General features: G+C 43.4%; 2 protein-coding genes across 3 annotated transcripts in view; both read right to left on the reverse strand.

Annotated features, from left to right (window-relative positions):
• Positions 1 to 15,817, reverse strand: part of skib (v-ski avian sarcoma viral oncogene homolog b) — a 29,385-nt gene extending 13,568 nt beyond the window's left edge. Inside the window, exon 1 of the mRNA XM_058631303.1 lies at positions 14,427 to 15,817. Within this exon, the coding sequence (XP_058487286.1) occupies positions 14,427 to 15,398 (972 nt within the window). The 5' untranslated portion in view covers positions 15,399 to 15,817. The remainder of the gene's footprint in view (positions 1 to 14,426) is intronic.
• A 1,990-nt stretch (positions 15,818 to 17,807) lies between these two features.
• Positions 17,808 to 25,350, reverse strand: tmem51b (transmembrane protein 51b). Of its 2 annotated transcripts, XM_058632905.1 has the most exons (4): positions 25,074 to 25,350; positions 23,305 to 23,373; positions 19,237 to 19,663; positions 17,808 to 18,508 (listed from the first exon to the last, which is right to left on the reverse strand). In XM_058632905.1, the coding sequence occupies exons 3-4, from the start codon at positions 19,647 to 19,649 to the stop codon at positions 18,055 to 18,057; spliced, it is 867 nt and encodes a 288-aa protein (XP_058488888.1). In that variant the 5' UTR covers positions 19,650 to 19,663; positions 23,305 to 23,373; positions 25,074 to 25,350; the 3' UTR covers positions 17,808 to 18,054. The 2 variants fall into 2 exon arrangements, with proteins under 2 accessions (XP_058488888.1, XP_058488889.1); XM_058632906.1 differs by lacking the exon at positions 23,305 to 23,373.
• Between the last annotated feature and the right edge of the window lie 226 nt (positions 25,351 to 25,576).

A 25,576-nucleotide genomic window follows, 5' to 3' on the forward strand; every position in this document is an offset into this window, starting at 1 on the left:
AAAATATGTTCTACTCTTTCTGGCAGAGTGACAGTCAGACACAAACGTGCGGGGGCCTCACAGCAAAAGTATGTGTATACAGTAATATTTGACAGAGATCAAATGGCAATTCACTTGTTTCCACTTGTTCGAGGAATTGTCTGTGAGGGAAATAGGGGATAAAAACACCCACAACATCCGTTCCTAAGATCACACATTCCATCCTTAAACACTGGTTTTGTTTCCCTCCTCTGTTAGGAAAACATATCTGCTTACAGAAGTAATTAGGTGAGAGGGCCCGAGCCTCACAGCTTCCATAAAATGAATACGAGCACTCTAAAATGGAGAGCAGAGAGAGGGTGGGTGGGTGGGTGGGGGGTTGGACCACAGCACCTCATGAATTCTGCAATTTGCCGTCTGTTTCTTGACTCTGAGAAATTTTCTTGGAAATGTCTTTTCCTGGATGATTTTATTGCACAAGAGCCTGTGTTTTCCTCCATGGCAACCACATAACACTGGAGCCCAACTAAGCTCTGACTCAACAAACAGAACTCCACAAAATACCCATTTCAGCGCCAGGGTCCCCCCCCCCCCCACCTCGCCCCAGCTTTCCTGCAAAACGCTTCCCATTAAAGCTTTAAAAGAGAGGCAGAATTATCACGCCGACTGTGGGCGAAGGCGTCCTGTAGGTGACACGATACGGAAGATATGTGCAGGGAAATCGGCTTCGTAGGCCCGTCTGATGAGCCTCGGGTGCTGCATGTGGGTTCGGGGCTTTTTGCAAGCAAGAGAACCATAACAGTAGGAGAGAGGCAGCAGCTGGGTGCTGAGAACCTGAGGGACAGCAGGTTTAGGACAAATACAGTGGGCGCAGGACGCAGGCACTAAAGAGTAAGGGTGGCCGGGGATTAGTGTTGCAGGCAGACACAGAATGTGTTCAACAATAAAACGTCATACAGTAAAGAGAAAAGTCTCCCTCCAGTCAAAAACAATGCAACTGAGCATAAATGTTTGTATAAAATAATTGAATACAATTACAGGACAGGAAAATAAACTCCAGTCATTCAGAGTCCACATGAATTACTGGATGTGCCGCTCAAGAAAGCGGGCAGAGAGATTAAAACTCATTCATTTACTGTAAACCCAAAGTTGCGCGGAGGAGACCGAGGAGTCGTCGCCTCGTCATCCTCCCACCACCTGTCCTTGAATCATTCACATCACTTAGCGCGCCAAGGAGAGGATTTAGTTCACCGCTTCCTCATTGGTGAACCATCAACCTTCTTGTCTTGACTAGTTAAGGCCATTCCTAAGAAAACAGGACATGTCTGCTGCACTGTAACTTAAGACGGCAGCGAGCTCGGCCACAGATTCAGCTGCTGCCGAGCAGCTGTACGGCTGTTAGCACGTGTGGTTTCTGTCCGTCTTACAAGGCTTTCAGAGGCTTCACCCCTGCAAAAACACTGGAATCAAACACAATTATACTTTATTTGTTGCATATAAGGTCACTGCAAAGGAGCATGGGAGGCTGCCAACTTCTCTCCCGCACTCCTCGTCTACCTCGTAGTGAGCGCTGAGGAGTATGCCACAGGGAGGGGAGGCCCTACACAGGAACTCAATAATAACTTTCAGCAGTCTAGCCAGGAGGCTGGAAGCCCAGACTGCGGCTGTTCCCTCCAGTCTTTGTTCCTCCCTCCACACAGGCCCACGCTCCTCCCTTCACCCCCCCCCTCCCCTCCTCCTCCTCCTCCTCCTCCTCCTCCTGCTGGCCTGTGTCTGCTCCACAGGACTGATGCATTCTGCAGACAGGCCAGCACTCTTAAAGAGACACAGGCCACATTTTTACCCCCTGAATCACTGCAGTGAGCGGAACCACTAAAGCGAGAGCAGAGTCCTTCATTTCCAGCCTCTCAATCGAGGGCCCCGGCGCTTTATTTTACCTCCTTTTCTCAACACCTGCATTTGCTGACATGACGTTAAAAAAAATGAGTGAATAAACAGGCTGAAGTATATGTGGAGAGGCTCTCAGGGGCCGGGGTCTTTCACTGTGGCAGCCTTTTGAAGGTGCCTTTGATGCTTTCTTCCAACTTCGTCAAGTGCCATCAACGTCCATGCTAATTTAAGCACTGCATATTTAATAGCATTATCATGATAATTTTTTTATTTTTTTTTGGAAACTAGTCTGAAACTAGGATTTGTTTATTTGATAATTTGAGGGATTGATTTTTCTTTTTTTTTGATAACTAGAGAGAAGATAAGTCCCGGTGTTAAAACTTCCACCTTACAGTTTCCACCGCTCCTGCTTTATGAGTTCAGCAGACCTAACGCAGACCTAACGCTGTGCAACTGACTGAGCAAGACCATGTTGAGCTCAATACCACAGCAAGGAAATGATTAAAAATTTAATAGAGTTGAGTGACACAGAAACCTACATGGGCGTGCCTGCCAAACATGCTCTCAATCTTCTGCTGTCAGCACTTTTCTCCTCTTCATACACAAACTATGTGCAGCAACAGAGGGTCTGAAAACCCAGCGTCAAACTGGCAACAGAACAAGGTCAATAAAATCAATTTACACGACAAATAGACCAATGTCACCGCTCCTTTTTTTAATATGTCTATATATATAAAGGCTCACGTTGCAGACGTCAACCGAGACGCTACATTTTCACTGGGGCTACGTTGGAACGTTGGATCTGGAGTGGCTGAAGGGTTAACACTGCTCAGCTGCAGAATAACAAAAGATGAAATCTCTGTAGGAGGTATCAGTGCCAAAGTCAGCAAAGCAGCCCCAGTCCTCTGCAATGATAACCCCATTCTGGAAAACCTATAAGGCTAAGCATCCAGCCTCAGATGGACCAGAGAGCTCCGGCTCAGGCTCTTAAAAACAGAGGAAAAACCTCTTCCAGCAGAACATATCTGAGATTCTCAGGAGTGTCTTCATCCCTGAAATCTCTGTGACAATCTCACTGGACTCAAACTCCAGCTTTTTAATGGCTTAACGGTGTTGTTATCCCCACTCTGAATGAATAAGGCTGTTTCAAGTCAAAAAAGGAGAGAGAGAGAGAAAGAGAGAGTAGTCGTGCAGACTACTGTTCATTACTCTGTGGTGTAGTCATGTAGAGGGTGCTGTGAGAGAGTGACACATACCCAAGCAACACCAAGCCATTGAATCACCAGTGTTTATATGCAGCCACATAATTCTGCACCATCTGCAGGACTCAGGTCTGATCTTCAGCACAGCACAGAACAAGCTGTCGGCAATGCAACAACAAGAGGACGCACTCTCGCTGGGCGACAGTCTTTTACGAAAAATGTAAATAAAAAACACAACAATCCCATTAAATCAAGAGAAAGCCCTTATATATATTGTTTTTAACAACAGCTTCACGGTGATGTTCTCTCCTTTGCCCTCGACCTCTGAACTGACTGTCACCTCCTTCACCTTCCAAGGCAGATGCAGGGTGAAAAAAACGAGGCAATGAACTTCTGACCTGTCATTCAGACTGCAGAGGAAGCTTTGCAGCTCGAGGGCAACCAGAGTCCACCATCCACCCTGTCTCTCTTCCCCTCAGTGTCTCACCCTGCCATCCCATAAACCCCCACTAAAAACCTCCTGCTCCCCCTTTTATGGCTGCCAGATGGTGGGGAGGCCTCCTTGCCTCTGGACTTGCCTCTCTGGTCTAGTAAAACCAGTTGACCTCAGCAACATAAAAAACTGCTATTTATGAAAAGGCTTGGAACAAAACACACAAACATCCTGCCACTGAAACAATCAAATGCCATCTCATCTCCCAAAGAGCCCTTTTACAAGACAAGAGCATGGGACGGCAGAGGCGGCAGCAGACGTGTACCTCTGCTTTTGGGGCGGCGCTGAAGTCCAGATGTAGCGGCTACACCCAGGTATCATTTTTTTTCTTCTTCTTCCCTCTTCTGTGTGAAGGGCTTTTTATTTGCGTGCCTTGGGTGTGAGTGCAGGACTTTTTTGGCAGTGCCTGAACTTCTCCCTGAGAAACGGAAAAGCAAAACAAACAGAGCTGTCTGCATTCAGGTCGACGCTGAACCGCAGAACCACAGTCTGGCCCGTGGTTCACAACATTCTGTTGCAGCGTTGACTTCACCTAAAACAAACACTCTCAAGACCCATCCGCCTCAGCCAGACCGGAGAGCAGAAACCAGTTCAGATTTGGACTCTTTCATGAACAAATTGCCTCTCACACACTTCTGCTGCTGCTGCTGCTGCTGCTGCTGCTGATGCTGCTGCTGCTGCTCCTCTGACCGATGTTTTCACCAAGTGGCGGATGAAATCTCTTTCACTCACTTGTCACTTGTGTGGGAGTTGTGCCCTTGGACGGCATGCTGTGGCTGAGTCCAAGGTTTGTGCAGAGTTGGGTGGGAAACGGGGTTAAAAGGCCACAGATTGCCTACTTATAACAGAGCAGCCCAATCAATGGCTCCCTTTTTCCTTTTCCTTTTTTACTGCAAATGAATTTAAGTAATTATCTGCTCTTCCAATAACAACGTTCTTCCCCCTTCGCTCACATCACATGCCCCTCCTTTATTTTCTTCTCCTTTATTTGTTCTACTAGTTTATGTGCTGCAATTCAACCTGACCTCCAGGCAACCTCTGACATGGCTACCTAAGCCATTAGAGTAGCTGTGACTGTGGGTTATTAGTGTGATAAAAGTTTACTGTTCCTGCAGCCACTCTGCACGGCTGCTGTTTAACGCCTCTGAGCAACGTCTATTGGGACCTTTCACACAACAGATTGGCCATGACGGCATTTGGTCAGCAGACCGTCACGCAGACACACTGCAGGGTTAAATATTTAATCCAGACAAAGTGACAATTTTAATATCCCTGATGGAGGCAATAAAAGCGCATCTTATCTTTGAACACAACGCAAGAAGCACTCGGCAGAGCAGCCTACGTTCAAGTCAGGGTGATGAATTAAACTAGAGCATCCCTCTCAGTGTTGGCTTTGTGGAAATATGTAGACAAGAGGGCTTGGGGGGGGGGGGGGTGGGTTGCCTGCTCTGTTTTCTCCTATGCAGTAGAAGTTGTGGGCAGCTGATATAACTGCAGCCTCAGCACTTCTCTCCATATTCTCCAGTTTCAAGCCAAGAGAGAGAACAAAGGCAGAGAGCTAAGCTGCTGCAGAGGTAATGAGGACAGAGGCATGCAGCACAGGAGCGTGTGCCCTCTATAACCAGTGCCGCAGCGGCCTATGATGGAGCCCTGTTGGACAGCACATGTACGAATCCACGCCGCTGCTGCTGCTGCTGCTGCTGCTGCTGCTGCTGCGAGCAACCACTCTGCCTGTAGTCTGTACCACAGACAGCAGTAACTGGCTGACTGCAGGCCAGCCCTTTTTTACACTGCAGCTCTGTCTACCACAAAATGGTAACCACAGTGTGGCTGGAATTTGCTTGGAGACACACTGAGATCCATACAGCAAGTAAAAGCAGTAAAACCTCCATTAGAAGCTGTTTATTCAATTGAGAGACTCCGGCGGCGCGTTATCTATCTAAGTGTGGTGAAAGGTTCTTAGCGCTTAAGGTCTTTTGCAAGCATAACTGTAGTTTCTTTACATTACAGAGAGAGAGAAAGTGCAACATGAAAGAAACGGTCAGCTCAGAAAGAAGTCACCGTGAGCGAGGAAATCCTCCGCGCAGAGGCGATACTTATCATGCGCTGTCAGAAAGTCGAGCAGAATGTGTCAGATGGCAGAGCCGAGTTGTCACAAAACGCAGATTCCTGACAATGACAAAACGCTGCAAGCTCGGGTGTGAAGTGTTTGAAAAACAGCGGCACAGTCGAGGCTCAGAATTGAGGAAATCCACATTATTGCTGAAGGAGAATCCCAATTAAAGTGGAGGACACACCCTTCATTCAGAGCATCTGCCAGAGCCTGTGCCCGACTTTCCAGCTTCCCAGTAGGAATCAAAAATATGATTAGGAAGGAAAAGGCATGTGAGGGGAAGAATTCTAAAGCATAAATCAAACTTGGAACAGACAAAGAACAACTCTAAACAGAGCAGCATGTTTTCCAGAGTTGGTATTGATTATACGGTTAATATTTTTGCAAGTCCAAACTATGCTTGGTCTTTCTTCTTTGTTATTTTTATTATTTTGCAGTTTCTCATGTGAGACACTCCTCCTCCTCTCTGCATGCTCGCCTTCGTCTTGTCACACAGAAACATCTAGAATCTAACGTCATAGAATAAAAAAAAACACATTATAATAAAGTATTCACCCCAAATGTCTTTAACTCTGCATTCCACAGAAAGGCTGTTTTTGGCAGCTCTTGGATGTAAAGCTGTGTCAGTGCCGGTCCATGCCAGCCCCACCCCATTAAGGCCGAACCCTGCACATCATGTGTTTCCACTTTACCGATAGGGTGGAAATGACCTCAACGCAGTAAAAGATGACAGGGGTGCTAGTGCTGTTCACCAGATGTGAGCAGAAGGAGAGAGAATGAGGAGGAGGAGGAAGGGGAGAGAAAACCATTCGCCTGAAGAATTTACTGCAAACCCCTGAGGAGCCCTGTGATTGAGGGTTCAAGTCAAGCTCCAGAGGTTCCTGGTGTATCTCAGTGGCACTCGGGGAGCACAAACCCTCGTGTCCTGGTCAGACCTGCATACATACACATGCAGAGCATGTAGCCAATGCATCTGCACAAACATGCATTCGTAAAAAAAAAAAAAAAAAAACCCACTGTCCTTCTACTGCACCTGCTCGCAGCACAAAAGCCACTTCCTCCCACTGTGTCCATCCAAGCCCCTTTATCCCATTTAGCACAGCTTGCACCGCAACAAAAGGTAGAGAAATTAGGGAGCGACGTTGATGATGGAGCGACTAATCTCTTTGGAGTGACTCATTATAAAAGCAGTCCGTACAGTTCAGCAGCTGAAAGGGTTGAATTTAATGTGGACCTGTAGAGACTGGCATATTTGTGAAGATGAGTGCGCCAACAATGCACTGTTATTCCCTCTGGGCTAATTCGTGTACTTCATATGCGGCAGATGCCTTGACCAGACAATCTTCTTTCAAAAACAACTGGCGTGACATCACAGGTGAGTCGATGCGCCAGTGTTTGTTTATTGGTGCCCAGTTAAAGCCAGTGTCTCCTTTCTAAGCCTCTTTCAAGTAAAGGGCTTCATCAGCTCATCAAAGGTCACATGATGTTGCACTAAAACACACACTCCTGTGCTGCAGATTACGCACGGTCGGTGCCAAAAGGAGAGGTGATTACTTCGTTTTTGTTGATAATCTGAAAAGCAGCTTTTTTTCAAGGTGTGTGTGTGTGTGTGCTCTTCTCCTGACACCAGCCCTATACTGCTTAAGACACAAGGCTTATTATAGTCCACTCATTACAGGACAAAGTGTGGCCCTGCTCTATTTCAGGCCATGGCTGTCTGTGTCTGCACTCATCAGCGAGCTGGAAATAAAGCCAGATGCTTGTCAATGCCACAAGTGCAGGGAAGCAGGTGGCCCTGCTGGACGGCACAGAACAGTGGCGCGGTCACCCACGCAACTACTGAGACACCTGCAGAAAGGGGGCGCGGCAGGGCGAGCGAGGGAAATCGCCTCAGCATGTGACCCATCTGTATGCCTGTCTTTGTGAATGTAGACCCTGCTGCATCCATGCAGAGAGCTGATAGAAAGAGCCGGGCGCCTCAAGTGGCTAACACCTTGGCGAGATGCGTTCGCAGAGGTTTTTCAATGAGGCGCAGTGCTAACAAAGCTAACATGGTCAGACAGAAAGGTAGAAAAGTCTACCTGACCAATGGCGCTTTGGCAAAGAGTGACCGTGACAGATCCGGGGGTGACTGTAATACTGAATAAATAAGTTTGCCCCCCCACCCCCACCTCGCTGCAACACAGTCTGCTAGGACAGCTGTGCTGAATTCATTTGACATGGTGCCTGCTGACAATGCTGCATTGCTCCATCTCTGCAAGAAAGCATGTCGAGTTGTTCTGAAGCGCACGCGGGGGCTCGCCGCCTTTCACCGAGGCTGAACGACGGCTCTGCTCCGCGACACTTTCGGTCTGAGAAGAGAAATAAATAGCTAAGACATACACGTTTACACTCGTTAGTTCGTGGCTCTAGACTACACTACAATAAAGGAATAAAGGAGACGGAGAGAGGAGAAAATGTGGCTCCCATCTCATTTGTTCATTTACAAGGCTCTTGAAACGAGGCAGAAGAAAGAGGTATATTTTATTAGGTCATCCTGAGGCAGCATCTACCTACCTACAAGCAGACCTCACTCCTGGAACAATACAGTGATACATGTGCAGCTTATGTAGGCCAGCTTGAATACAGACTGATATAGCATGTGCTTACTACAGTGGAGGTGGAGATCTAAGTATAATGCAGTGTGGGGGGGAAATGCTTCACTTAGTAAAGCAGAGGAAGAGAGCCTGTGTCTGTCTCTCTCTGTGTGTGTGTGTGTGTGTGTGTGTTGTACAGGGTTGAGGTGGTGTCAAATGGAGGAGGTGAGTGATGGTGGTGGCGCAGAGGAGGTGTCAGACAAGAAGGTCTCAGTGATGGAGAGGGGAGCTTTTTACAGGGCTGAACTGTGGGAGAAGTGAGTGTGATGCAGAGTGGATGAGGATGAGTTGGAGAAAGGAAAAACAGCAGGAGGAGGAGGAGGAAGAGAGACTCCACAGTGTGGAGGTCAGAATGAAAGAGGATGGGCAGTGTTTGGAGGGTGGGGGTGTGAGGTCTCGGGTCTCAGCTCTGTGAGGAGTCTATGCACTGTACGGTGTGCAAGTGTGTGCATGTGTGTGTTTCTGGCGCTTTTCTTTGAGCCCACCAGCCAGAGAGCATGAAGTTCTTATTTAGCACAGGAAGAGCAGGTCTGCTTAGCAACCACAGCCAACCTCCAATCACAAGCACAAGGAGCAGACTCTGACTGAGAGAGCGTGTGCTCACACAGAGGCCTCCAAATGTTGAGGCGCACACCTGCCCACACGGACGAGCAGGCACAAAACAGAACTGTCTCCAGATCTGACAGGGTTTTTTTTTTTTAATCACCAGACTGATTCACAAGCCTGTCTGCCTCCTATGTTTCACCATCGTCTGAACTCGGCAGAGAATTTAAAGTTAATCTAAACCATCTTAACGCTAAAATAAATTATGCATATCCCAAAGAGCAAGGGAGTCGTGAAACATTCATTCTCAATTCTCCACACCCACCGACAGCGCTGTGCAGAGATTTGGCACCACACCAGTTGCCAGTAAACCAACGGCAGGTCGGATTATGATCTGCTCGACCATCAAATCATAACGGGAATGTTGTTACGGAACAACATTTGGACCAAATGCTGTCTGAATACTGAGCGGTGTGTTTGGTTTGGCTGCGTGAGCTAATCCTCCCGATAGCTTTGGAGGCGGTCGGTGGGTGGACTGTAGGCGAGAGCAGCATGCCGATTTGTCATATGGCACCAGCAGGGCCTACTTCTGCTCTGGCTGGAGCTCCATTAGCACATCTCCAATGTTGGTCTAACACAGCTTGAAGCTGCAGCTTCATTAACAAGAGACAGGGAGACATTTTTACCGGGATACATATTGCAATTCTGTGCGTGTGTTTGGCCTCTGAAGTCCCATCAGAAAAGCACTTGATTTGGTTTGTGCAATTGCTCTGCTGGTTTCTCCATGTAACATGCTCTCTGCAGTATATCTAATTCATGCTCTAATTACAAAATTCCACTGGGACTGGTTATAAATTGTGAATATGCCTTAAGTGCGCCAGAAAAGGAGAGAGTCCCTGGCTGGATATTCAGTGTATCTGCGTTCTGAAGATGCTGTCCAGAGAAGATGACAGTTTTGATGTGCACTATGTTCTCTGCATTCCAGGAGTTATGTAGGATTATCAGAGTTTACCCCCCCCACCCCGACTACAGCAGATTAGTAGCTCAGCCAGCAGCAGATGCAGACTCCAGGATTTCCTGTCTCTGCACCAGATGGACCTGACTCTTAATCACAGAGCTGGGAATCAGGAGGTGATCGGGGAGGAATTGATGATGATGGTGGAATAACACTAACCCAATACGGGCATCTGCTCTGTCACTAACGAAGCGACTGACTGACTGACTGCAGTCACAGCCAGGATCTCATCTTCCCCTCATCTCATCATTGCTGATCAACACTAATCATCCTCCTCCTTCACTCCACAACTTATACAAGACATCTTTCACACATTAGCCCTGTGCTGTGTTGTTGAGACCGAGAGGAACAGAGCAAAAACATCCCGTCTTCTTCACATGAGACCAAATAAAAACAGTAATTAGTATTTGCTATAAAAGTAAATGATAAAACCCAGTTGATTTTAAGGACTGCATAAATAAACTAAATAGCTTATTCTTATCTTTTGAATATATTAAAGTAAAACAAATAAGGAATGCCTCCTATACAACCGTATACACAAAATAATACATTATAATACATTTAATATATAAATATATATGTTTAAATTGGAACAATTTGAGGCTCAGCCTATAGAGTGCATGTCCAAGTATCATCCTGATATTAACCATAACATTATATCACAAAACAGTGTACATAGAAACCACATGACACTGATATTCAAAAGAATTAAATATAGTTCACTGCATCAAATTGCTAAAACACCATATGTAATTTCTGCCTATAGGTGTCTCTCAATAAAAACAATAACAAAAGACGTAGTTTGAACGGGAAACAATGTGGAATGATGGGAATTGAAGCCTTCACCATTACAATTAAATTGCCTCCATTACCTTGAGTAGAAATAGGGATTGTTATAGATTTAAACAGTGTTGAAAAACATTTTTTATCTAACGTAAGTTTTATTCTCGACCTTACTCTCATCAATGTTATATACTTTAAAGCAGAAATGTTACACAAAACAGACATTTGCTAAACCACCACTCGGTGAATCTGCTGAAACCATGAAAGAAAAGCAACAATAAACAATAATATTGACTTATTATCCAGCCCAGCCTTCATCAGACATGCAGACACCACCTCGGGCTTCTGAATGTCTTTGAGCCACACCGCCAGGAAACAACGACATGGCAAATTCATAAGCGTGGATTCCCCACCCTGGGAGAGGCTGGAGGTTAACAGACCTATCCACACAAGCGCCTAAAGAAACACGGCAGGAACAAAGACGAGTGACTGCACTTCACAGCCTCTGAAAGGCTGGACCTCAAACAAAGGAGGCGGCAGGTCTTTAGTACACATCGCCCATGAGAGGACCCCAGCTGACACCCTCGGGTCACCTCGGCCAGAATGAAGGCCACAACCCCTGGGAGCTTCTGACACCCCTGACACACCGTCCCCTGCTTTGGCCACAGAAGTCTGTCCAGTCAGATGTTTCCCACTGAATGCCCAGTGATATGCCAAATACATGACTTTGCTGAATTGGATGTGAGGGAATTATGTGAGCGAGTATGTCTGAGTATTAATCTGAGGGATGTGGGTTGGTTGGGTCTTAGCCGGCTGGGTCATCAGCGGGCAGACAGGCCCGCCATCAAGAACCTAAAGGATGCACCACGTCAGCTTTCATGGCTTCGCAGAGGTCAACAGACAGATGGGAATGGAAATGAGCTGGCAGTGAGCTCACTTTAATCTGGCTTGCACAGCTGATCCAGTCATTACACTCGCCTGTTTACACGCAAACACGCTCATATAGTCAGCCACGACACCTACACGTACATGTTGACACACAGCTACTACACACTGTAGACAAGTACAGACATTTTTCACTACTATTAACCAAAAAACACACAACCGTCCACCCTTTGACACACCATTGATTAGTTTGCACCAGGTGTGAGGTGATATTTCATTGAGTGAGGAGAACAAAGGGATGAGAAATCGCTTAAATTGGCCTCAGATGAATGGCTTTAATATCCATTCCATTAAGAAGGGCCCACACAGTCCTCCAGAGACCCTTCCTGCTCTCCAAATCGCCAGATGACGGATTGCATTGCCTGAAGTTTGCAACTTCAATCCTCTTTTATGACGATTTTGAGGCTAATCCCAGAGTTAACATTTGAATGCAGTCAATTTTAATTTAGTAATTTTCTTTGATTTCACAGTGTCTACTGTAACAAACACTGAAAATTACTTTTTTTTTTTTTTTGGAAATCAAGCTGCAATTGTGAGTGTTTGTTATCTGTCCACTGCATATCCCTCTCTCCTTTATCAGACAGCCATCTGGCCAGTGGACTGGACACTGGAGCATTTGATTGGATGGTGTGAAAAGAATGGGGGAAGGCAGGGTCAGTGTCTTTGGGGAGAGGTCAGGGGTTATGGCCCTTTGACAACACATGTCAAGGCCTGGCTCACACACCCTGCATCTTCTGAATGAAAGAGTCTGCCCTCATCTGCACATTAAGCAAAGGCCTAAATGACCAAATGCTGGATTTCAGGCAGAACAGACACAAAAGCCTCTGATCCAACTCCTGATTTTGTGAGGAGGTTGCAGTTAAAAAAAAAAAAAAAAAGTCCTGTCCTATGCTCACAATTTAGCAATAAAAACTCAATACGTAGAATAAATAATAGATACTGGCATTTATATATCTCCAGAAAAACCTCCTTTGAAAAAAAATAAATATACAGTATGTGACATCAACAAATATCTTCAGATTAGTTCTTGGGGGTTGTGCTGCTTGTGCAACAGCCACAAGGTACAGTAGATCAGATGGGAGTCTAGACAGATGATACAGGCAGAGGAGGTAACCTTCGAGGCTTGCACTTATTAATAAAACACTCTGACATCAGAGGGAGGCTGAGGGAGACTGATAACGTTGAGTTTTTGTTTCATGGGTAAGCTGAGCCAAGCGCAGTCTACAAGCCCCAGTTCGGCCTTTCAGGCTGTCAGGCTGATGTATGGGGGGGGGGAGCGCTGGTGTGCTGCTCCCAGAGGAGCAGGCATGTCTGCTAACTGGGACACAACTGACAGTGAACCACAGCAAACACGCAACTGCCCCCCCTCCCCATCCCCTATATACACTCTCTCAATGATGCTCAGGCCATGTGTATATCACACACACACACACACACACACACTGAAAGGCTGTCTGTGCAGGACTTCACCATTTTGAGAATATACAGTATATACATATACTGTATATATATATATATATATATATATATATATATATATATATATATATATATATATATATATATGGTGAATGGTGAAGAGCAGGCCTACAGACAGTTATTTTTAGCCTGTACACTGATTTTGTTAGGAAGTCTGTGAGGAAACGTGATATAAATCAGCTTTGGAATTTCGCATTCACGAGCTTAACCCAAACATTTCTTAACTAAAGTACAAAATCACTGAAGCTGCGATAAGGCTGGGGCGATAAGACATTATCACAATTGAAAAGTTTTCAAATCAGTTGATATAAATAAATATATATATATATATATATATATATATATACAATAATTATCATGATAAGGCTGAAGAAACCAGTTAACAGTGCTTTAGAAATTCTATACGGCACAAATGATATGCCGTGTCTCCAGGTGCGCACACATATCACTGGTGGTGTGTTCAGGCACGTTTAAGTTGTAGTTCACAACTGAACCATTGTTGTATTGATAATTGAAGGAAATTCAACTTCATCTCTTCTGACTGTCCAGAACCCTTCCAAATTTCCAAATTTGAGATGACAACACTGCTCGAGGACGTTTTTGCAGCTTCCCTGTGAGACGACATCTCCTGGTGCCTGTTCATGATGGAGCAGCACCATGGTGATGCACACAGAGATGTCCAGTCATTAGCTGAGTCCCACACAGCAGCTGCTCTGTGACGGAGAAACAGCCACCTCGTATCCCATCCCCTTTGTCCATACTAAACATCTCTGACCCATGCATGAGAGGAGGCTGGGAGACCAACGCATATCTTATATCCAACACATTTTCATATCTTAAATCTCATTCATTCACCTTCCCCACCTCATGGCACCATAATGGCCTCCCGTACCCCCTCGAACCTATTAAAATTTATCATCACGACTTCATTTATCATAATGCAGATGCCCTTGGCCAACCCTGGGGGTCAGGTGGGGGGTAGTTTAAGAGGATAGTATGGATGCTCAGGAGTGTTAGGTGATGGTTGAAGGCTTTACTGTCACACATTATGTGATATGCTAGTGTGGCTTATTTTCCACAGCAGGAAGAGATGATATGACATGTGATTTGCATTAGAACAGTTTGGTTATGTGTGTGTATGGGGGGTCCTAATAAGACTGGAGACACTTGGCTATGAGCAATCAATCAGAGCAGACACAGGACCTAATGAGAGGGAAGGCCTCTGGAAATGAAGGATAATGAATGCAGTTGTTGTTGAAGGCCTGAGGCTAATGCAATATTCAACAATAACAGTAGCATTAAAATACTCCAATGTATTCACTAAAAAAGAAAAGTTGAACAGACTTACTCTGCAGGATTTACTGGACAGCTTGCGCGTCACATCATATTTTCCTTTTAACTCTTTCAGCAGCTGCTCCACAAGACTCTTCTCCTCCGCGCTGTAGTCCGGGTCTAAGAGCACATAGGCCCGCCAGTTGGCGGAATCGAAACCCCAGTGGACTGTCCGGTTCTCGAGTCTCTTGTGACTGTGCACCACAAACTTGTGAGGTGGGAACATGAGCCTGCAGTCCATGCACTGGACGCAGGCTGCACTCGGGCCGGTGTACAGTTCCGGGACGAACAAGCCTTTACAGCGGCCGAAACATTCGTGGTAGACTTTGAAGCTTTTCTCGCTTCGCTCAAACTCCAAGGAGCCGAACTCCTTGTTGCAGTGAGGGGGATACGTACCGCCGTAGATGAGCGCGTTGCAGAGGCGCTCAGCATCCGTCTGCGTGATCAGCCCGCAGGACGGAGCCGAGAAGGGCAGGATCCCGACCACTTTGAGGATCTCCAGCTGGTCCGCCGTGCACCTGGAGCAGTAGATGTGCAGGTCGTCGCACACGGAGTTGATCTGCTGGAGGGAGAAATCTCTCAGGACGCTGTTGAGGATCTGCGGCAGGCAGAGTCGCTTCTCGCCGCCGACCGCGAAACAGGAGATGGGCTCTCGCTCCAACACCGTCTCGCACCTCTCCGTGGAGCGGTCGGACGGGATGAAAAGTGGCCCAGACATCACCGGAGGTGTCTGCGGCGGCAGCGAGAGCACCATCTCCGCGGACTTTCCATCTTTAGCGAAGAGCGAGTCCTGGTGCCACCGAGCGGAGAACGCCGCCGGTCCACCCAGAGAGCGCATGGAGCTGAGGTGAAATTGCTTCAGAGTTTGTTGAAGTCCGGGATGGGGCTGAAAGCTCGTACCCTCCATGTTGTAGCCGCTGGGAAGTGAGAGTCCAAAACTCAAAATGAAAGATGGATCTGACTTATCGGCGTCAGGCGTCCTCAGCATCCGGCCACACGGTCAGCAACACGCATTTCCATGTCACCGGAGAAGCTTCCCAGCGCGTCCATTCAGAAAACTGAAGGTTGCTGAATTCATAGAGGTAGTTTCTAAAAAAACACGCGGAATTAAAGTCGACAACTCCGACGAGATTGAAAAATCCTTATTATCCAACGCACAATCACGGGTTCCTGTGTTTCTACGCACTCCTGTGGTTTTACGCACTCCAAAATGTGAGCCTGAAAAATGCTTCGTCTGCTCAGTCTGGCGTAGTCTACACTCAGTCTGTCTCCCCTCTCTCACTCAATGTGTGAGTCTCTCTCTCTCTCTCTCTCTCTCTCTCTCTCTCTCGCCCTCCCTGTTTGTTTGTGTCTGGTTCAGTCATTGAATCCCAGCCAGGAATGTGACTGACTCCCCGGGCCGGCTCTTCCCTCAGCCAGCTGTTCCTCCCTCTGCTTCATGGCAGCTGCACATAGAAAAAAAAAAAAGAAAGAGAAAAGAATAGAAAAAAGAAAAAGCAGGAAACAAAAAAATCCATTTCAACTGATGCGAGGGTGGAGATTAGGAAAGTCTATTTGGTGCTGGGAATATACAAATAAACTACATTAAATGCTTAGACAGCATTGTTTTTATGTTCCTTTAGCAAAACGGTTGATTTGAATGAAGAAATTGTAATGGAGACGAATTTTAAGTGTCTTTACAAATCAAGACTTTACATTAAAAAGAATAATAGAATCCATTTCATATCTAGCACATTTAATGCAAACATGTAACTGACTTAAACTTACTCTACATTATCTATATATGTTATATATCTGTATATTTTACATATATATGTTATTATGCCATATCCAGCAGTTACCAGTCACCAACAGATAACAAGTGAAGATGATGACTATGATCTGGATGACAGAGAACCTTCACAGACATATTATAAAAATAATAAACTTTATGATTTGCATAGCACCTTTCATACAAGGATTGCAGCACAAAAGTGCTTCACAATAAAAGGAAAATAAAAATTAAATAATTGAAAGGGAAAAGTCAAAAAAGTCAAAAACCCTGTTTTAACCTTGAAATAAAACAAAATCCGTAAAATACAACACCGGGTGGAATAAAATAGGAAAAGGCTTGAGTCCCTTAAATCCCTTTAATTTTAAAATAAACTAAAAAAATGCAAATAAAACACAACACAGGGTGGAATAAAGAGGAGCTAGTTGAGTAAAAAGATAAGTTTTAAGTCTTCTTTTAAAAATATCTAGTGAGCTGGCTTCCCTGATATCTAAGGGCATTCATTCAATAACTATATATTGTGATATAATCTATATCATTCCATATCATACCGATGATGCACTGTGCAACACCCTTTTGAGACACAAGACATCACTGCTATTAAATGGTAAATGTTTGTTATTCTCTTTTCATTCAGGAGTAAAACATAATCTTTAATTATTCCACATTTTTATCTCATTTTTAATTCAATCAACTGATTTCAAACTTGTTTTGTGAGAGGCTTTGGCAATAGTCAGGTTTCATTACCACACAATCTCTCAAAATTGGAAACTTTGAAACTTTTAACAAAACAAAACAAGTCACATTAAATTAGTGAAACAAGTAAAATGTGATAAACCACCAGAGGAGGTTGTATTATAAGATGCCTGTCTATATAACTATATATTTATTATTTAAAACAACTCCTTACATCCATATATAGGCAATAGTTTCCCACCAATGTTCTATTTTCCTGTTTTTACTTAATCTTGGGAACCAGCTCTGTTCAGGCTCACTTTAGTCTTTTACCGTATTTGACCACTAGGAGTCATTAAGAATCAACTAATGCAAATGTAAAAACATGATGAAAGGGCATCAAATCAAATAGGGAATTAATCAGTTCCAAAAAGAAGAAACCAAATCAAATAATACAGTCAGATTTTATTAACTGAAAGTACAAAGACAATATTGATCTCTTTCCAAAATAAATACACTTCTCTTGGGCTTAACAGCACTCATTAGAAAATGCAGCAGTAACATGTCTGTGTTTTGAGTGTTTGAATTAAATTGTTTCATTTGTATACAGCAGATCTATTTGTCCTTGATATACATACATATATATATATATATACACATATATATACACACACACGTATATATATATAAAACCAATCAGATATAATAACTTTACAGTTGCCGATCTTTCACTGACATTTTGAAACAAAAACCTATACATGAAAATAAAAAATATTCAAACTTTTAATTAACTATTATTAAAATTGATATGTCATTTGAGCCTGTTTTAGACAAGACATTAAAAAACACAAACGGTTAAATCACAATATTTTTTGGCCATGGTGTATTTTCTTCACATAGAAATCACAAAAAAGGCGACACTTTGTACCACTGAATAACCTCCAGCCCCCCCCCCCCCCCCCAACACAAGCGATAGATTCCAAAATACAACAATAATTACAGGTAAGGAGGAAAAAAAATAATACAACTGACTACTAAATATAACAGAAAGGGTGTCCAATGTTTTACAACAGTTACAGTACCTTAAATTCCAACCTTGAAAATGGAGTTTAAAAATGTTATTCACTGGTTAAGTCATCCGTCCATTTAACAAAAGAGATATTCACCAGACGTTTAGAGGAGAGATGACGCAGACTTCCTATTGTAATTCTGGCATCTTGTTTTCATAGCCTGGAGGCGGGGTGATGGGTTCAATGGTGACTGGATTCTGTGTGGGGCTGCGGATTTGGAGACGGAAGTCTTTCAGGTGCAATTTGTCCGACTTGATCCTCCTCACCCGCAGGGGGCGCAGTAAGCGGCTTGCCCGGCTGGCGCTGCGAGTGGGCAAGCTGGGGTTTGGTGTGAGGCCAGGGGGGTCGGCCTGGGCCTCGGCAGCAGGCTGCGGGGAAGCTGCCGTGGCCTCGTTCAGGGGGGTGTCCTCAGTGGGATTGTTTGTGGGCTCTCGTCCCTCATTTTCCACAGCTTCTATGATGTCCTCGTAAGACGGCAGCTGGGAGGTGCTCTGGCGGAGGTTGCTCTGACGGACGGGGTAGTTGCCGCTACTTACGACCTCGTCGTAGCTCGGCACGTTGTATGAGGGTCGATCCACAGGTCTGGAAAAGAATGTAAACAAAGAGGTGACCTCCAGCATGGGATGTGATCCAGACAGAGACAGATAAACTATTCTTTTTTTGTTGTTTTCTACAAAGGTATTATTTATGAGATGATGCCATCTTTCATCTCACACAATATGGCACACATTTTCATTGTGATCAAACAGTGATCATTGCTGTTTCTGTGTGTTGCTGCACATTTATCCTGTCCGTCTCAGCAGAAGTCCATAAGTGGGGTTTAAAGCTGCAGTGTGTGACTGTTGTTGTTATTATTCAGCCTCTCTTTTGTGAACAAAAATGATGGAATGTTATTGGTTTCTTGCGTCCTTAGTCGCCTAAAATGGGCTCTGTCAAGCAATACTATCAGACCTAACTGAGGACTTGTTTGTGAATACAGTGGCCCCACATGGGCAAATAAGGTGGCAAGGGGCATTTATCCCATCAAAGTGCTGAACATCAAGGTTTTTTGAGAAGTAGAGTTCACTTGTGAAACTTTCCATGGACACCTCGTTGTGTTTTCACTCAGACTCCAACCTGTCTTGACATAAAAGAATTAACTTATAACTTATATGATATAAGCACTGTTACACTGACAGACGCGGACGGAGCTGTGTAGAGTTGAACCCTACCCCCCAAAAAAAACCAATACATTTCTGTAGCTTATTTCCAATTTAGTATTAAAGGCTAAATAAAATAATGGAACAAAAGTAAAAGTGTAAATCACTCACTCTTCCTGCTGCCCAGCCACATGCTCCATGAAGGGGGTGTTTATTGCCGCAGGCTCGTCACTTCTGTTGCGTGCTCTCCTCTTGTTCCTCACTCCGAGGCAGATGGACAAGAGAAGCATGGCTGCGCCAACTCCAACCAGCACCATAGCCACCGACGAAGACTTTGTGTGATCCGATTCTTCCTCGTCTCCATTCTCAGGGTCTGTGGAGTTGCCTGACAGAGTGGTGGACCCACTCGAGGCCTCTCCGTCCATTGGTATCACCGTCCACACAATCATGACAACACCCAGGGCAATCAGTCCAACTCCCAGGGCGCACAGGGCGTAGTGGGCGCCTGAACTGGTGCCCTGTGTCCTGGAGGACCTGTTCTCTCCGTCGTTGTTCCTGCCACATATTCCTCGACTCGAGCACATCCCTGAAGGACAAACTGCAACACAGATGAGCATCACAACAGTGACAGGATACCAGAGATAAAGAACTCCAAACAGATTCTAACGGGACTGCTGTGAGAACCTCATCATTCAACTAAAGTGTGAAATTAGTCATTTTGGTTTTCACACGATCAGGTATAAAAGTAACAGAGTAAGAAAAAAATGACTTTTAATGCTCATTGAGGTTGTTATTAAAACAACAAAAGGTGCAAACAGAGCAGCTTTTTTAGCAGGAGTTAGACAGTAGCAGTGCGATAGTATGGTGAGAAAACAGGTTATGAGAAAACAAGTGCAGTGGTTGGTCCACACATGTCCTAACATGACAAATGCATACTGAGAGGAATGACTCACTCCACCTATGAACAGAAACATGGTATTTAGAAGCGCAAAGACAATCATGTAAACATATGACTTGACAGGGAATATGTATATAAATACATACATATATATATATATATATATTTTTTTTTTTTAACTGGGTGTCATTGATAGGGCTGGGTATTAGACTTACCTACAATACTTTTGTGGTATCACATATCAACATTGTGTTGTCATTCGATATAAAATTAAATACCTGAGAATCAATCTCATCAGCGTCAGTGAGTCAATTAGTATGCAGCGAGCTGTTTAACAGCGCTTGTGATTGTCTGTCTCCAGATATTAAGTAAGTCACCAGAGTACAAAGAGATGAAGAAGACGAGGCCTAACACACGTGTCTGTCTGTGTGTGTGTGTGTGTGTGTGTGTGAGTGTGTCAGTGGTGCTTGTTTAATGAATTAAGGTATGTTAAAATTTTATTAAAACCTGAAGAGTGCACAGGATTGGAGCTGCAACTAACAGTTATTTTCATAATCGATTTTCTCGTATTTTGTCAAATACCGATTTTATTAAACTGGTATAAGGATAACATTTTATTAAACACTCAGTCCTCGTTAATGGAAAAAGTGGTTCAGCTCTAGTAACTTGTCCAAATTTTAAAATGGCCCTACATTGCACTCTATGCAGTTACAGTATAGCAACCTTGGAGGTGTGATTCTTGCATGTTATGCATCACAACACACTCAAAGTGAACATTTAAGCCAGTGCTCAAATATTATTTTTCTTGTCTTTCAGCTTCTCCCTCTCTAGGGGTCGCCACAGCAGATGATCCACATATTCGATTTGGCAGAGGTTTTTTAATGCAACCCTCCCATTTATCTGGACATGTGACCGGCACAAGGAGCACACTGGATGTGGCCCCCTTGTGGCCGGGGTTGATTTAGATTGTCCAGTTAGAATGAGCAATGAGAAACTGTGAACCTTTACTCAGGGGAACCCCAGCCTTTGACCTGATGGGGACTCGAACCGGCAACCAGGGGTGAACTTGGTATGTAAACATCTGACATTTAAAGAGGAACAGGATTTAGTCATCACCAACTAACCTGTGCTTCATAAAGTGATAATCAAACAATCAAAGCTAAATAATGCCAACTATACAACTAACAACTATGTGTAAATGGTAAACGTAGGCACAGTACTGTTAAAATTCCACTTTATTTTCTCAAGAAATTTCAGGTTGCTCATAATATGTTTTGTAAAGAAGAGTTCTTGTTATCTAAAGATAATTATGCTGTTATTTTACAGGTCTGACTCACTTTAGATCCAATGTTGCTGTATGTGACCCCAGAACTATAAAGAGTTTGACACCCCGGGTATAAACTGTAGAAAAAATAAAGGGCAAATTTCAACATGTCTATGTCACAACTGTCCATAATATCAGACCAATCCATATTCTGAAGCACATAAATTAAACGGGGGGTTTAATTTTGGGTGTAATCTCTCATTTTGGTAATACAGGTAATACAATAGTCTTCAGTTCATGTAGGAAAACAGAATGCGGCCAAGGAAAGTTAGCAGAATCACAGACGGAACTTTATGTCAAAGAAGATAACTAATATCTTAAAGTAGCAGAAAGAAATCATGGGCCTGACGGGGAGACATAAAGGAATCTGCCAATGATACCATTTGTCTGATAGCACGATAAGACAAACAGCAATGTGTGCTCACAGAATCAATATTACTGATTAGCAGAAACAATTACAGCTCTTTATAACAGTCTATTGAGCCATTTAAATATCAGTGTGCCTACTGTGACTGGTGTCAATGTATCACAAAGTCCTTCATAAACAATACGTTTACAAAGCCATGTAATAAAGTGAGGAAATACTTCTCATCTCAAGCATCTATATAGTTAATCATTATCTGCTGCTCTGTCCAAAAAGGCTTCAATCATTAAACACGATTTAAAAAATGTAGTGTTTCAACTAAGCATGTTACAGTGTACATAAATTCCAGTCAATTAGCCCAACCCTCCACGCCCTGCAATTTACTGTCTGCTTTTGTTCTAAACGTACAAATGAAGGGATGGGCAGGGAGGGGAAGATGCTAATACAGCGCTCCTGAATGCTGCATAATTATGCCTGACTCAATGAGGCTGCAAGGCCAAGTTTCCCGCTTCAGTAGACGGTGTTACTGATATGCAGGCATCGGTGATGTACTTGATTCCCTCGTGATAAGGAAGCAGGTGATTCTGTCTCTTCGTGCTGATATTTAACTTTTCAGCTAATTCAGCTTTTTTTTGTCCCTTAATGAGCGCGTTAAAAACAACGAGGCTCAGCAATTTGGAATATTACGCGGAACTTCTCACGGAACAGAGCTGTGAACGGCGATCATTTGGAATCACTGGTCCTTATATTCAGAAGCCTTTGCTTCAAAAAAAAAAAAAGTGTAATATTTTATGTTGAAGCATGAAGAGGTCACTTTTTTTTGGAGGTTTTTAAGTTTGATAAATGATTGATGACCTTGAAAGCACCAGACAACGAAACGATTTGAACTGCACAGAGACGATCGGAACCTTGACAAGCTTTAACATCGGCAGTACCCAGTTACTGGGTAACACGGACAAAAAGCTCCAGAACAGCCAATTACTCTAGGGGAGTACCTTGAGGACCTTGAGTTTGTACATACAGTACTTTGTCCACAGCACTGTGCAGAATTCTCAGAGAGTTTTTATGTCTTCATGTCAAATTCTGTGATCATCGGCATTTGGATTGGAATGAAGTGACTGAATGTTGGTCTTATATATTAGCAATATGTCCCTGAATTGAACTCATACAACATGTTTCACAGCAGATATCTGTGCAATAGTAGGACAAACACATTTACATTTAAATGGAACATTAATTAGGGTTTCCACTCCAGTTCTCAGAGAGCCAGGGTCGTCCTAGGGGTCAGTCGCACTAAATACTTGACACTGTAACCTGTCGAAGCTGTTTTAATATTTAATATTTCCTGGATGTGTTCCAGTAAAGTGAAATGTAAAAATAAAACGTGTATCAACATCAACAGTGTTTCAGAGGTGGAGAAAGTGCCTTGGGTCAGATGTTGTGCATGGAATTGGTGCATCTGTCTGTGCTTATCTGATGATGGGAGAACAGCACAGAGAGTCTGCTGAGAGTACTTGAATATTCTAAAAAGAAAGCAGTGGTATTCAAAGATTCCCTTCACTGACATATTGTTCAGTTATTTTTTTTTTTAAAAACTCACAAAACCTGGTGCACAGCTATGAGTCAAAACACAATGCATTTGTTAGTTATTACCTTAACTGGTTGCAGTCTGCAGATGGACTCGATTTGCTTGGGATCGTCTCCAACAGATGAGTTCATCCACTGCAAAAATGCGATTTAATACATTTATATGACTGATATATTATTCTTATTCTTATTGTTTGTTATTGTATTAGCTCTTGTGTTTTTATATTGTATTTGTTTTATTTATCTCTGATGTACAGCACTTTGTTTCAGCTGTTGTTGTTTTTAAAGCGCTTTATAAATGACAAATGTATGAATGACTGACAAATGATGTCGTCATTTGGTGTTTTTTTTACTTACAAAGACCAAAGGAAAACAAGTGCATACTGTCAACGACTGACTTGCAATGCAGCGTGAGACTCACGTGTGTATTATCATATCAGGTCGACCTTTTTATCGCCTCTGTTTCGTCATCAGCATTGTTTATTTTATGTACAACTGTTCTTAACACATTTCTGTGTTAAGAAACTTGACTGCGTTTTAGTGCATACATTTTCAATTCTATATGAATGTTAATTAAATGGTTTTCTTATTTAAAATATACAGTATAAGTGTACTGAGATTGGAGAGACAAACTTAAGTGTAGTTCCATAAATATTTTAATGTTCAGTGTCGTATTTTGTACGACTATTGGCAGAAATTGAGTATACGATATTTATATATCAGTATACGATATTTATATATCGTATACGCCCAATATCGTATGTATTATATATATACGATATTGGGCGTTTTTGCTGATATCCGATATAAACGTCTTTTATTTTACCCGACAGCAGAGGTCTTTTAGCCTCTTCTGTAGTGAAATTAACATAGTTTTTCATACTCATGTCACAGCAGATGTGGATGTAAAATATATTTACTGTGCAAAATAAATAAGCATAAAAAAAAATAATAGCTGTACGGGGCGCTAGCATAGAGGTCAAGGAGGTAGCAGCAAATTAAATAAAATTGCTATTGCACGATATGAGAGAGAATGATACTTTTGACATCATTATTCTCATTTTCATTTGAATAACATATTTAAAATGATAGCTGTGTGATATTTGTGCAGGTCCGTGAGAAACAAATGTTTTCTTCAGTCTGTAGATTATGATATATATTAGATGTGTATAGGCCAGCACAATATGTTTCTATGACAGAATATAAATCATGTATGCACTGGAGCAATTTAGTGTGTGTCCTTTATTTTTTATTTTTAATAACACAGTTATATGCGATCAGATGGAGAGAAAAAAACAAATATAATGGTCATGACTGGTCTGATTTTTTAAGATTATGCCATTGGAGTATCAAGGTGACAATAAGGTTTGTGCCAGAGTGACAGACAGACATCATGGCGATCTCATGTGTCATTTAATTTCTGATGGCTCTGCTTATGTTCCAGGGAAGCGTGCATGGGTGTGTCCCATTCAACATCAGTACATTTCCAGCACTAACAAGCGGCCAAAGAGTCACAACACGGGCCTAATAGTCACGTCTTTGTGATTAAATTACAGTGATACAAACATCACCAGCTTAACCAGTGACACGGTGCGGGCAAAAGAAACGTGGTTAACATGGAGTAAATGTCCTTCACCCTGCGCTGTCATTGTTTGTAAAGTAGGAAGGGACATCAGAGGTAGGATCTGTCCCTTCCCAGCAGCGACACACTACTATAACCTGTCCTCATAGAGCAGAGATTACCACTCTGTCCACCGCTGCACCTTTACACTGTTAATTAACTGTCGTTGTCAGGCGTAATGAAGGTGATCTGAAAGAAAAAGGGCCTTCCTTACCTTGTTCACCGGTCACTCTCCAGAGACTTCCCCCTTCTTCATAGGTGAGTTACCTGAGGCGCGCAGGTGTTTTCAGGAAGACCACAGACAACAGCGAGAGAGGAACTGAACACACCTGAGTGGGATTTCGCTTCTTTTAAAGCGAAAGTGTATATTTATTTCCTCACTGTTTACCGCCACGGATAGCTATAGTTGACAGAACTTTGTCCAAACTCCAGCAGTGACGACAGCTTCTCACTCCTGGTTGTAAAAGTCTATCTGTGACCAGGATTCCAGTGGGTCCTAGCGCCGCCCATGTCCATGACGTCATGTCAGTGCTAGTATTTTTTAAAGGCTCTGTCTTTACAAGATTTTTTTTGGGGGGGTCTGTTTTTTTCGAGTTTTTTTTCAGGTCTGTTTTTACCACATTTCTTTTGGCTCTGTTTTTATGACATTTTTTCAGTCTGTTTTTACGTTAAAAAAAGAAAATTTTCGTGTCTGTTTTAACATGTTTTTTTTCAGTC

The sequence above is a fragment of the Solea solea genome, chromosome 6, assembly GCF_958295425.1.
Source record: "Solea solea chromosome 6, fSolSol10.1, whole genome shotgun sequence".
In the NCBI taxonomy this organism is placed as follows: Eukaryota; Metazoa; Chordata; class Actinopteri; order Pleuronectiformes; family Soleidae; genus Solea; species Solea solea.

Excerpts from the sequence above, each read along its gene's own strand:
- tmem51b (XM_058632906.1), bottom strand. The coding sequence starts at position 19,649 with ATGTGCTCGAGTCGAGGAATATGTGGCAGGAACAACGACGGAGAGAAC. Across the intron at positions 18,509-19,236 it reads GTGGCTGGGCAGCAGGAAGA|ACCTGTGGATCGACCCTCAT; the intron begins GTGAGTGATTTA and ends ATTCTTTTCCAG.